Source organism: Gymnoscopelus microlampas (genome assembly GCF_963454915.1).
Source record: "Gymnoscopelus microlampas genome assembly, chromosome: 17".
NCBI classification, from domain to species: domain Eukaryota; kingdom Metazoa; phylum Chordata; class Actinopteri; order Myctophiformes; family Myctophidae; genus Gymnoscopelus; species Gymnoscopelus microlampas.
This window is the reverse complement of record NC_139954.1, coordinates 34,312,296-34,326,572: the sequence shown is the minus strand read 5'-3', so window position 1 is coordinate 34,326,572 and position 14,277 is coordinate 34,312,296. Positions and strand designations below refer to the sequence as shown.

Below are 14,277 nucleotides of genomic sequence, written 5' to 3'. Positions count from 1 at the left end.
AAATTATTTGTTTGTTATGAAAGCACAGAGGAGAGATGCACTGCTGCTGTGAAGAAAGGCACATGCCATATAATTGGTAGCCTCAGTCAGTGCAGAGTATGCCTGCATGGGCCGAAAGAAAGCTTGTTTTTATCCAACAAATATGTACAAAAACAAGCGTGTATCACCATGCAAGACACAAGGCACATGGGACGGAAACTTGAGTCTTTAACATAGCATCAGTGGTGGAAGGTAACTAAGTACATTTACTTAGTACTGTACTTAAGTACAATTTTGAGGTATTTCTACTTTAATTGAGTATTTACAATTTCCAATACTTTTACTTCTATTCCACTACATCTCAGAGGCAAATATTGTACTTTTACTCCACTACAATTATTTGAAAACTTTAGTTACCAGTTACTTTTCAGATATAAATTATGATCTTATGAAACATACATTAACCACTTTAGCCGCATTTTATACATACTGTAGGCTTGAAAATAGCCGATCTACAAGCTCACAACTGAGCTTGTCCAGCTTGTGTGTGCATGATTATGTGTCACTCTGACCTGTGTGTGTCCCATGCTGGAGGCTGCTATCAAAGCCTGTTGGAGGGCCTTGTTCTTCAGACTGCAGTCCTGCTGCTGGCCCTCAGAGCTCCATTCTAGCTCCAACAAGTACTCGATGATCTCTGGGTGGCCTCGGAGAGCAGCGTGGACCAGCGCACACTGGCCACTCTTGTCCACATGGTCAACCTGGCCAAATATATGATACCATTGGCTTTACTTCACAGTAACTCCCACCCAGCAGGTGTCATCCAAATCAGGTTAAATAGGTTTGTACAATAGTGAATTGAGGGACAGTGTTTGCGTCTTAATAACGTTGTAATTAGCTTAATTACCTACCCAGTAAAAACCTCTGTGTTAATCTATCCATTTGTAACTTTGAGAGTATACAAATGTAACCAAAGGGACCAGTACGGATTGCTGTGGTTACATTTGTACACTCTCAGCAGGGTGAAGCAGTAAAAGTAATTTTCCCGGACCGGTAAATACTCCCTTTCTTTTTAGTGTATGCAATTCTCGTATACATATTGTATGAGGCAGTGAAACATAACGTTGTTGTCGGGTGGAAACCCATATGTCCAAAACCAATTACTTTTCAGGACATTTTGCCTGTGTTCCAATGACTCCAATGCCGTTATTATTTACTTACAAGCTCTTGTTAATACTTTTCATTGGTTAAATATTTATAAAACCCGCAGACTAACCACTTTCACTTTAGACATGTTTCAAAAGTACTAATAGGGCATTCATTTACAAAAAAACTCAAATATATGTCCACCAGACAGCAACAATAAAAGCCAATCATCACGTTGAGGTCTCACCGTGGCTCCCCTCTTGCACAGCAGGTTGACCAGGCCCAGGTGTCCCGCGGCAGCCGAGAAGCACAGAGGGCTCATGCCGTTCTCAGACACCACGTCCACGCTGGCTCCAAACTCCAGCAGCAGGGCAGCCATCTCCTGGTGGCCCAGGTGGGACTGGACGCAAAGCACCGGGGCGTTGTTCAGCACCTCCGTACGATAATTCACATTTGCGCCGCCCAACATCAGCAGACGGCTCACCTGATTGTCAGAAGGACAGCGACGACAACAACACAGACACACACAGATGTTGTTTGTTTCTTTTCATCTTTTTGATGCTAAAATGCAGATGTTGAAAGAAAAACTGACCATTACTGATACGCCAACTGTATCACTAATAGTAAAAAAGAAGAAGAATTCTCTAATAGCTTTGGAAAATGTGACGCATCTTGAAATCTGTTCAAAGCTAATACACACACAGTGACACAGGCGTGACATTCGATCGAATACAGTAAACTGTGGGGTATTATTGACTGGGAAATTAATAATAATTGCTTGATCAAGCAGAGCTGTGGAGTCAATTAAGCATTAGAAGCAGAAAATTCAACTGGCTGTATTTAGTGGAACTACAGTGGCACAATTAACAATTGTTCCCTTGTGTTCCCCGAGGACAAAACAAGGCCGTTCTGTGAGTGATGCTCCATGCACCCAACATAACTCACAGAGAGAGTGGGGTTGGCATCAGCTGATGGAGCCCCACTGTAATACTAATGTTAATGACAAAGAAAAATATATCATCGTTTCGCTTAAAGCCAGAATACATCATTACGACATAATGGCTTTTCCTGGAAAGGCCAATGATTTTCTCCCCTCTGCAACAAAGTGGGAAGGTACACATGAGGCCAGCAAAATTAAACATAAAAAAGAAATAACAAATTGCCAGCTCTACCATTAACGTGGCATTTGTTTATTAAATTACTGCTAGTCTAAAATAGCCTCATCCTCCCTGTAGAGAGCACCAGAGATGAGCCATGGATCAAGCTAATGGCAACAGAGCAAGATGCATCCATTTGAAACCAGTGAGTATCTCTATGTGGCTCTCAGTGGTGGCGTTCATCAATCCCAGGATCGCATGCTTTACCGTGAGTGCTTCCAGCAACACATAATAATAATACTTATCACAGCCCACAACCATCAGCGGGATTAAAAAGCCTTCGGCAAGGGACAGGCAAGATGAAAGGAGAAGGCAATAATAATACCATTACCTTTACAAATCTCCAGTACATACCTTGTCAGAAGCCTTATTTTGAGGATGCACATTTGATTCACAGGTAGGATAATCTCACTACAGGGTGTTGCTTGCCAAAAAGAACTGACCTAGAAGCTTGAAACTTGTTGTTAAGCTTGTAGGTCAGTTGTTTTTGGCAAGCGACACTGTTGAGAGAGTAAAAATTGGGCTTCACCTTGACGTTTGGCGTGTACAGGTTCCTCAGCGAGGCCAGGGCTGCCGAGAGGCCGTCAGCACTGCAGCTGATCCACAGAGCCTGGAGCACGCTGGAGGACACACCTGTTCTCTTACTCAGGCCCTGCAAATAACCACACACACACACACACACACACACACACGCAGGTTAACGCAATGCACCCAAGCGCATTCATGCACATACTGTACATAAACTGCAGAATTACATAGGACCCCAGTGGAAACAAGACAGCATGGACTGTTTGGTATTATCCTAAGTGTTTGACTGTACTTGTGCTGTTTTACATTTCTGTCTAATAAAATATTCAATCAATCCTGAATGTCAATTTAACTGTAAAAAAAAAAGGAAAGATTTTTCAGTGTACAAACAAACAAAAAATAAAACACATACGTAGTATGTGTCAAGAACCACAGCTGTGTAAGCTCTCAGTGCTTCTCCCGCCATCCTAAGGCTTATCCTGTGGTAACACTGTATCCATAATTTATAAATGCGCATAGAGCGCACACTGTGAAATTCCTAGAAGGGAGTTGAATTCAAGGCCAGATGGATATGAGGTGTGTTTGTGGGCCTGCTAGTTGTACAGTACCTTGAAGATGTGTGCTTTGAGGATGTGGTGGCCCAGCTCCATGGTTTGTTGGCGGTTTAGCTTCCCCTCTTGGCGGGACAGCATGAAAGCCATGAGGGCATGGCCACTTCTGCTCAGGAAACAACACAAAAGGTTACTCACGTTATTATCCTGAAATATAGAGACTATTCCTTCCCACAATTTATGCCATAGTTCTTTTAATTCATCACTTGCATTGTTCCTGACTTGCATCGTAGGCCAGGCACTGACCTAGTCTTTCAAAGACTACAAATTTTAATCTTGCCAGCTACTCTACTTCCAGACAGTTAACAGACATTATTTTGTATAACCCACTTGTTCAAAAAGCTTTAGTGTATCAAATATAATATCAAAGTATAAATAATAATAATAAATATAATAACACAACTGTACATACATTAAGTAACTTAACGTCACACTACTTTTAATTCATATTATGTCATTTGATATATTAAATGTTTTAAGTAACTTTAACACTGGTGATATCACATGACCCACTCTCATGCTCCTGGGCTGACTGTAATTCTTCTGCCTCGCTCAAAATTAAAGTCTTTTCACTGAAATGTTTGTTCCACTCTTGAGCGTGAAGAGGAATTTGGCATAATTATGGGCCATTATTCCACCGAATGCTGTTCTGATTAGTCTGCAACTGTCGTCTAGACATCAAGGGCCCTGCCTGGACAGAGAATACAATTGTTTTCTTTTCCATTACTGAGACTCATTCTGCTGTTAAACCTAGCATCCCTATTCTGGGCATGGTAATAGGCGAACATTCAACCAAAATAGGCTAACATCCGGCAAAAATAGCAAAATGACAAGCTCAGAACGGCAACGCATCATGTTGCGACAAGCTGTGAGCTTGGTGTTGAGAGAAAGAGTTTTGATGTTGAGAGAAAAAAGCAGTAGACTAAGTAAGTATAGACCCCTGGGGGACCCCGGTCAACAAAGTACAGTGTTTAAGTGGTTAATTAACACAAAACGTCATTAAAAGCCCACGCATGATTGCACTTTGGTTAAAGTCCTCTCTATTAGTGCCTAAACATAATGTGTGTGTGTGTGTGTGTGTGTGTGTGTGTGTGTGTGTGTGTGTGTGTGTGTGTGTGTGTGTGTGTGTGTGTGTGTGTGTGTGTGTGTGTGTGTGTGTGTGTGTGTGTGTGTGTGTGTGTGTGTGTGTGTGTGTGTGTGTGAGCGAGCGTGTGCGTGTGCGTGTGTGCGTGTGTGTGCGTGTGCGTGCATGCATGCGGCAGCGCTTGGCCTAAAAACAAACAAAAAAAACGGGTACATCACAAGGCAATGTGGCAGCTATTCTTTCCGCCTCAGCATACCCGATTCCATACTCTTAGCCTTTGTTCCCTAATGATGTGAATGGCCGTGAGATGAGAGATGAGTCATTTAGAGTGGTGACTCAGGTGAGACTACAACACAGCAGGGAGGACAAATGCAATCCGTATTCCGTAGTGAGATCATCCAGAGTGTACATGACGACAGTCGCTAACGAGGGTAACAGGACTCCAGAATCACAATTAGGCTGCTAAAGCACATTATGTAGCCTGTCCAGCAGGGTGCGGAGGACAACAACCTGGCGCTGCAGCTCAGAGTTAGCAAACTGTCGCTAGCCTGGGACCAGACGAATCTGCGAGTGCAAAAAAAAAATTGCACTCTGCGATTTGGGTCTGGCACCGCTCCATAGAGAATCCATTTCCTGCTCCAGAAGACGTGGGTGACCAATCAGGGCCCAGTATTCGAATATGGGAGACTGTAATTGGTTGTAGGTCTAACCAATTGCGTTGAGGGCCATTGTTTTGATCCCGCCCCTTGGGGAAAAAAACGTCCTCATGGATGCGCCAGACTCATATCCACGCAGTGATATAGTCTGGCTACACGAGGCTAGCGTGTCGCGGGTTCGAGTCCCGAGCCCACGGCCTTTGCTGCATGTCACTCCCCATCTCTCTCTCTCCCCATTTCCTGTCAGCCTACTGTCCTGTCAATGAAGGCATAAAAAGCCCCAAAATAAATCTTTAAAGAAATATATATATTTCACGTGGGTAGAGTGCTTGAATTATTCAAAACAGTGGAGTCAGTTTTCTCCTTACTTGAAAAAAACCTCCACTGCGACGACTAAGGAGAACCTATAGTGTAGCCCAATTGCTAATTGTCAATTCATACTTCCATTACTATATTTAACATTAAACTAAATCATATTATTTTTTTCATTTTCAGGGTTCAGCCTCTCCAGATCATACAGTAGTTACCCAGCCAGAAGGTGCTAACCTGACAAGACTTAGGTACCAGGATGTACAATGGCACTCCTTGTGCTGGTGACAAATACCCATAGCTTAGGACCAAAGGAAGAATTATGACATGTCACCTGGACAGGAACATAAATTCAGTTATGCAGCTTGCAGCAAATGTCCCTGTAGGCTATAAGTTCAGCGCTGGTAACAAACCAGAAGATTGGAATAAGTGATTGAGTAAAAAAAATGGCAGTTGATATTTCAAACAAACACCCAGCACACAAGAATGGATTCTCAGTTTCTTCGCGAGGCTCAGGATCATCTGTGTGTTGCTGCCATTGTTGCTTATTACTTCTATCTCTCTGTCTCTCAAGGAGAGACAGAGAGAGCCTGGGTCTGCCTGACGTTTCTTTCAGTTAAGGGGGAGCTTTTCGTTGCCACTGTCGCTTGCTCAGGGTGTCTTGAGACAACTTCTTGTGATTTGGCACTATAATAAAATTGAATTGAATTGAAAATGTGGCAGAAGTGAGTCATCCTAGAGATCAGTGACTGGAATTCGGGACTACTCGAAAACACAAGATCTTCAACCCAACAAGGCGAATATTGTTCATCAACATCTGAGTGCTATCTGCGATGCCTTTTTCTTTTTTCTAAGCATCCCCTGGCAACGCTTCTTTTCCACTCAGTTTCGAACAGCACTATACGTCACAGCCTCCATTTGCTATAACAATGTTGTGATTACAGCAAGATTCAAATAAAAATAATAATAATAATAACAACAACGCACATCCTCCGTTTCTTGGTGCTGAGCCAAACTGCAAAAACAGAATCATGAAAAACTAAGCGGGGACTCGCAACTCACTTTTGAATGCTCCGACATTTTATTGTTTTCTGTATCTGCTGTTTGTCACAAATACAAATTTGGAGCATTCAAAAGTGAGTTGCGAGCCCCCGCTTAGTTTTTCGTGATTACAGTAAGAACATCCATCCACACAACCAACTCTCCAACAGATGGACAACTTTGAATTCAGTTCCATCAAGTTTAGAAAGAAACCAATCCCACATGATTATAGACTTATTAGGATTCTTTAGGTAAACGTTATATCTTATTGTTTAAGGAAAGCTTTGCTAATTTTCATCCTAAAGAGTATTTTTTGCCACACAATTTTATTGATCTGCTCTCATCAGTACAATGGGATTTAGGTTGAAAATCACCAATGTTTTCCTTCAAGCCAACATTTGCAATACATTTTTTTTTGTATTGAATTATTTGTGCCTGTGATGAACTGGATACCCTTCGAATTATTGCTAGACCTACAACCGATCAATCGTACAATGTTATGTTTTGTCAGTGCTTTTGTTTTATGGATTAACCATAATGTTAATCAGTCCTGTGACATTTGTACACTGCTGAAGGGTCTGTATGTGAACAAAATAATAAAAGAAAACTTGAAAGAGAAAAAATAAATCACACAATGTTATCGCCTGCAGTGCTGCGAGGTGAAAATGGGAGATCTGACCTGGGGTCACAGAGGAAGTCAGTGCTCTCTCCGTCGGCCCGCCACACCAGCCACTCTCTGAAGGAGGGATGGCAGAACATGCGCGTCTTGTCCCGTCGCCTGATGAGGAAGCAGGAGAGGAGCTCCATCCGCTGCTGGAAGTCCTCCCACGGCAGCTCACCACAGATGCTGCCAGCGTTGACGGCCTGGAAGAGCTGCTCGTCCGTCATGGGGTGCAGCGAGGCCAGCGCCACGTTGAGGATGGGCAGTGAGCGCTCAAAGGCCGAGTTGCTCATGAACTTCATGTTGCACTGCAGCTGGTAGAGCTCGGCCAGCGAGACGGGCACCACCTTGTAGCCTGCGCTCTTGATGACCAGGTGGCCTCTCTCGAACAGGTCTAAGGTGAGCTTGAGGTACAGGTATGAGCCCTGGCTGCGGGAGATCAGGTGGCTGCTCAGCTTGCCCACGACGATGGGGTCTGCCTTGCCATTGAGGCTGATGTTGTTCAATATTTCCTTGCCGCCGTTGATCCTGTACTGTATGTACGCGTTGAGGTCGTTGTTGATCTCTTTGTTGTCCGGGAAGTCATCCAGGGAAATCTTACAGAAAGGCAAGAGGCTGGTGATCTCCTGTGGGAGAAGAAATAAACAGAAATTACATTTGAGGAGCAACGCTGTGCTTAATCTTCTCCTCACAGCAAAATATACACAAGGCTCATCAACGGCTAATGTCTTCATGTCTGAATATCAACGAGCATGTTTTAAACCCCTGTGCAACCATCGAAAATTGTATCCCTTCTGACCACAGCACAAAATTGGATTCTCAAAGTCAGTCAGCACTCTGCTCAATAAGAACCTTGTGTGTGTTTTCCATTCTTATCTGGTGAAGGGCAGTCAGCAGCAGGGTCACCAACATCTACTGAGTCAGAGAGCTATCAAACCACTGCAGACACCCACTGCCATGTTGGAAGCGTGCGTGTGTGGGGGCAACGGGGACTCTACGAGTGGGCAGGCTGCAGCGTGAGCCCTGAGCCCCACACTTCAATTTCCATCCTGGGGTTCAGGAAAATCAATGCACCTTAATCCTCCAATCCCTGGCCTGTCGGAGGCTAGAGAAACATTGCCACAGTGAGATAACACCTTCTCCTCGTCATCATCGTGAAAAGGGATGGCCAGGGTGAGACACACGTGCGAAGACATGTGCACATGCAGGCACATAATCCACAAGATGGCCAAGGTGTCAGTAACACCTCAGAGAGGATACAGGTATTAGTCTCTAGTCTAGGCCATGTGCAACATCCATCAGCCTTCCACCTCTTGGGGAGCATATATCTGCTGGATGTGTGAATCAACACCAGATCACCTCGCCTCCCTGGTTTGCTGGGGCAGAAGTATGGTTATGAATTGAGTAATGTTCAAAAATAACAAACTGCTGTATAGCAAAGTTGCCCCTGCTTCCACCACCACTACATGACTGATTCAGCCTTCTTACTGTTCATGTGAGCCTCCAGATATTCTGACATTGTGATATATAAAACACATTTAACCACTTAAACAATATAATATACTGTATTTGGTTGAATGGGGTCCTCCAGGAGTCAGTACTTGGCCCCATACTTTTCCCCCGCTACACCAAATCTCTTTGTCAAAAATAGCTAATCTACAGTTATACAGTAAAAGCTCACAACATACTTTATGAGCTTGAAGATCTGCTACAGTATTTTCGATGAATCTTCACCTATCTTTGGCAAATGTTCGCCTATTATGACATTCCCAGAATCCCCTAGGGTTCATGTGGTTAACTAGTTTTGAGGGTAGTTGCTCTCCAATTTAGCCCTATGACATTGCTTTTCCATTGCAGGGTGTTGCACTCTACAGACAGGGGAAAAGGAAGGACAGACATGGCCCAACTATGAGAGGATTAATGAAACTGGATATAAAAAACCTGAATGTAAAATAGGGATAACCACTGCGACGACCCGGCTTAGCATATCCACGGAACCTTGCCACAAAGAATTTCAATTCTCTCTTGCGGTCGTGGGATAAACAAATTAGCTGTTGCTCCATCTATGGCGGCGAGTCGGCTCGTTTGTCTTGCGCATACTGATGGGCAGTGCCCAAGGCCTGGCTTCTGAATGGGCATTAATAACCAGAACTCTGGTTGTCTGTGTCAGCCAAGCTGCCACATTCTCAGTCCTCATGTCCTCCATGTGGTCCCATCCTCCGTCTCCTTGACTGGTTAGATCTGGTGTTACTTTTCTCTTCTACTCTAAATCGTCAGCTGTCTTGTTTTACCGGGTTGACCCTACTACTGTGCTGTTTATTTCCAATACTTTTCAGAAATGACACTTTGTTGAGGGAATACACTTTGCAGAGGGCCGAATTGTGACAAGAACACAGATGCCACATGAAGCCCTTTCAACTTTTACACGTGTCAGAATCTTCCCAGCCTGGTGTCAATCAATGAGGGGAATATCAAAGATTCATGCCAGATTCCACTGGAGGTTTGTTACTGAGCTTTATCCACATGGCACTGTCTGGGAAATGCAGTGTTACATCTTTATTGAGAGAAACATCAATTCAAGCTAATCTCATGTGCAGACCCCTGACACTCCTTTAACGGAGGCCAGTGAAATGTTTAACTTATCTGAATGATGATATAAATATCAATTTAGACATATTCCACAACGTAAATTTCTAGCAAGAATGGAGCCAAATGTTTGTTTCTTTGGTTCCTTACCAGCAAGTTGACTCGGACAGTGACCACCAGTTTGAGCCAGGAGGGGAACTTGGCAATGATCTTGGTGATGAAGGAGGCGATGGTGTCTCCGTAGTCTGGCTTGTGGAACTCGGCTTCGTTCAACCCATCTATCAAGATGATATGGTCATCTTCTGGGATTTTCCTCTCTGGAGACACACACACACACACACACACACAAATAAGTGGACATGTAATGACAGACTACCAAGCACAAAGAGACTAGTTAAATGTCCACAGAGGAATTGTTTTATTTTTTATTTCCATTTTATATTTACATACGGTATAGTGTAGAGACACCAAGGGCAGAGAGAGGGGGACACATGCAAGACATTGTGGGAGTTGTATTTGATCTCGGGTCCTTACGAATAACAATGAGCAGTGCACTAAGTGGCTGAGCCACCAGTCACCCCACCACTACACGTTTAAACCTAGACTTCTACCCACAATGCAAAACTGACTAATAACTGTAGGTGGGCTAGATTTTGCTCACAGCACTGCTTAATGTTAACAGCGTCACTCGGGTTTTCAGGTTCATTGTCTGCTTTTAACCCATTCAATCCGGGGAACGCATCTACAAATGTCTTCTAAATCCTAACAGTTTTCTGAAAACCGTATGTTGCTATAATATCAGGGGTTCTCACACTGTTTCATGTCAAGGACCTAAACAATTATATGTATTTGGTCACGGACCCCCATCTCAAAATATTTTGTTCCAGGGACCCCCAGAAGCAAAGATTTAAGTTACAAATGTCCGATTAAAAAAAATATATATTCAAAGATTTGCGCAACTTTTCTTGATTTTTCATGAAAGAAAATTCATAAAAATAGCAGATGTACAAGCTCATAGTGCGGCACTCGGTGCCGCACTATGAGCTTGTACATCTGCTATTTTTTGATAGCCAAAGCATAAAATAATGCCTATAGCTAAAATCTAAAATGACACAGATGCGTTCCCGGATTTAATGGGTTAAGTAAATGCCTGGACTGGAGTGATTTTAAATCTGCGCTGCACAAGCCTAGCTGTGCTGAACTGTTATGTGGGGAGGGAGACAGCAGGGCTCTACTCTGCTTCCCTGCAGTAACTAAGCTCTGCTCTCATAGAAGTACAGTGCGTAGGTTTAACAGCGTGCACACTACAGCAGGGGACTTTCCTATGGCTGATCTAGCACTCAGCTTCAACACACAACTCAAACTGCCTGCTGGAATGTCACATTAAAGGTTTGTTCAGCAGAGAAGAAAATGTTAACCACTTAAGCGCTATCTTATCATTCGTCGTACAATGGCGTCACACAGAGAAAACAGCCTACCGGTATCTAAAAGCTTGCAACATGTTGTGAGCATAATTGATCTGCTATTTTCCAAATGTTTCTATTTAAAAAATATATATTTTCATCTACGACATGCCCAAAATAGGGATGCCTATACAGTATATAGAGAAATAGGGAATATGCGATTTTTGCGTTGGCTATTCAAAAATAGCAGATACAGTATATTTGTAGAATCGGCCTCAGCTCAGGTCTTAATGGGTTAAAACAAATGCATGGGGCCATTCATATCACATAAGGCAACAGGGCTGGCACGGTGGGAAGGCCACACCCAGTGGAGGGAGCGAGGTGAGGATGTGGACCCATCATGTTTCATCCTAGTGGGCCATGACAACAAGGCCCCATGTCCACACTACACATATAACCTATACTGCATTGATAACTCATATAAACATGTATAGTCACTCTTGTGGATGAGGTAAACGATTCTGCAAAACCCCCCAGTGAACTTAAGATATACAGTATACTGTACAGTATTTTGCTTTAACACTGAGAGTGTAAAAATGGAACCATAAGGGTCCACTTGGTTCTATTTCTACACAATTGGAATTACAAATGGAGAAATTAACAGGATTTTACTGTGTAGTTGCCCCGTCTTGTATGCGTCTTTTCTAGAGAGATGTTCACCCAAGTTGCCTGAATTGCATGTTCCCTCCTTGCTCAGCTTTGAGAGAAACTAACTGCACAGCAAACACATTCCATTTTCATGTGCACTGTCAATTAAAATCAGTACAAAAAAAAAAAGGAATCCACACTGCTCGCCTCAACACAAAGCAATTACCTTGGCACTGTGACCGCAGCCAAGCCGAGGTTTTGTATTCCACTTTCTTTGTGTAGGATTGGAACTCTAATAATGCCTCACTAAATTACTTGTAGGGTGACCGTAACTGTATGTAGCCTTCAACGGTAAACAACAACGTCTCCGTGCTTCTTGTTAGTATTGTCACTTCAACAAGTACCGATTCCACTTAGATTGTGGAACTTCTACAGTTTTACAAAAGGCCTCTGAGGAAATCAAGAAATCAAAAAGATATATGACAATAAAACTCAGCTACACTAAGAACACTGTATATATTCTGTGTTTTCCTGTACTGTAGCATGTCACTGCTCAAAGAAATGTCACAGTGAAGTGATCTGTGAATTGAAAGGTGCTGTGAGTGATTTATTTTTTTGTTTTGTTAAATAAGTGTTAAATAGCTCTGTATTCTGATAGTACTCATTGCTATAGTTTGTTCAGTTAACGGTGTAACTGGTCTCTCCAGCTCTTTAGTCAACAGAAAATAAATGTTCAGGTCGGGATACCAATTTCATCCGATCATGAGAGAGACCTCAGAAAAGATACAGTGAAATTGGAAGAGATGGGGAAAATAAAAAGATGTATTTTCTGTTTACCAAAGAGCTGGAGGGACAGGGGGACCCCTGTTACTGAACAAGCACAGTAATTATTACAATCGAATATGGAGCGTTAACTTTTAACAAAACATCTTTTGTTTTAACCAAAACATATCACGTACAGCACCTTTAAGTGTACTAAAGACAACTACAGTGGTAAAATCCTGGGAAGCTGTAAAGCACTGTTGTACCTTTGCGGAGGTTGGCCAGTGGCTCAAGCACGCCCCTCCGGAAGGCAGCCATTGGGTCCTGGACGCAGGAGCGAAGGCTGAGCATGCTCTGTAGGTGGGGCTCTTTCAGTAGCAGCTCTCGGTATGCGCCGAGCTGGTGTGCTCTGCACAGCAGGGCAGCTATACTGTGCACAAACTCAGGTACCAGGCATGTGTAGGTGTTATCAGCCTGGCAATAGTGATATGCCACCACCTGGGAGACAAAGGGCAGGGAGAAAATTGAGATTATTTTGTTGAACGTGTAGCCTTAACCACTTAAGCCTGATATACTTTGTTGCTATAATAGCTAAAGTAGCCGATCTACAAGCACACAAAGCTTCATGATGTGACGTGTTGTATTTATTATATTTTTGTGTTGTTGTTTTCTTCCTTTTTTACATTTTCACCTATAATGCCCAAAATAGGGGGACCAATAGGGACACCAGGTTAAAAAAAAGTTTAAATGCCTCCCAACTGTCCACATCATTTTTGAGTGTATTGTATATTGTATAGACAAGTCAATAAACAAAAGTTATTACAAACATGTGTTTGAATGAATGACTTATAGACAGAACAGTGTAACTTGACACTCATAATATAGTTTTATTTCCTCAATCCGTCAGTAATGCACCATGTAATATTTTGAAGAGAGGTTGGCTGTGGATAATCCCCCTCCGTACATGCCGTCGGTCTGTATTGTCCCGATCAGAAAATTAACAGTCTACTGTAGCGTCTCATCTGTGTCATGGCAATTAATTAATGGAGAGAAATAGCGCACACTTTGTCCACTGTCTGTTGCCAGAAATGACAAAATGTCAGAGACAAATTATGTCAAAGCACGTTGGAGATCAATGAAAATAAACAGCAGCGATGTATACAATTCCACGGACATTGAGATAAAAGAATTGCGTCAAGGAGGGGTCAGAAACGCTATGTTTGTGGGTCGATACAGTGAATGGAGATGGCACAACTCTTCTCTATCTCATTGGCTCTAGGCGCCCCAGTGGCCAAAATATGGGGCCATTTTTTGAATGATGATTAGTGTGCAAAAATAGAAAGAGTCAAAAGTAGGCAGTTCAAAGGCCAGACCCATGACCAATTCTCGTGTCAAGGTTGGAGACAAATGGATAACTGTCTGCTGTGAGAATGGACACACACACACACACACACACACACACACACACACACACACACACACACACACACACACACACACACACACACACACACACACACACACACACACACACACACACACACACACACACACACACACACACACACACACACACACCCACCCTTTTGGGTTATACTGTAGTAGTGAAGATGACCGTGGAGTTTGCTTCATTATTGGCTTTAGCAACAAAGAATCTGCACAGCTGTCTGTGGTGCTGCGGCATCAAAGATTTTGTAAATATAGGCTTG

General features: G+C 43.0%; 1 protein-coding gene across 8 annotated transcripts in view; it reads right to left on the bottom strand.

Moving 5' to 3' along the window:
• tanc1b (tetratricopeptide repeat, ankyrin repeat and coiled-coil containing 1b) overlaps positions 1-14,277 on the bottom strand; it is a gene marked incomplete at its 3' end in the record, with an annotated part of 127,668 nt that overhangs the window by 16,567 nt on the left and 96,824 nt on the right. For all 8 annotated transcript variants that reach the window (XR_014602661.1, XR_014602662.1, XR_014602663.1 and 5 more), the window contains exons 11-17: positions 12,835-13,066; positions 9,906-10,072; positions 7,188-7,795; positions 3,416-3,524; positions 2,809-2,931; positions 1,370-1,606; positions 552-737 (exon numbers count right to left, since the gene is read on the bottom strand). Coding sequence is in view for 4 of the 8 variants with exons in the window: in XM_084083659.1 (XP_083939785.1) it covers positions 552-737; positions 1,370-1,606; positions 2,809-2,931; positions 3,416-3,524; positions 7,188-7,795; positions 9,906-10,072; positions 12,835-13,066 (1,662 nt within the window). The remainder of the gene's footprint in view (positions 1-551; positions 738-1,369; positions 1,607-2,808; positions 2,932-3,415; positions 3,525-7,187; positions 7,796-9,905; positions 10,073-12,834; positions 13,067-14,277) is intronic.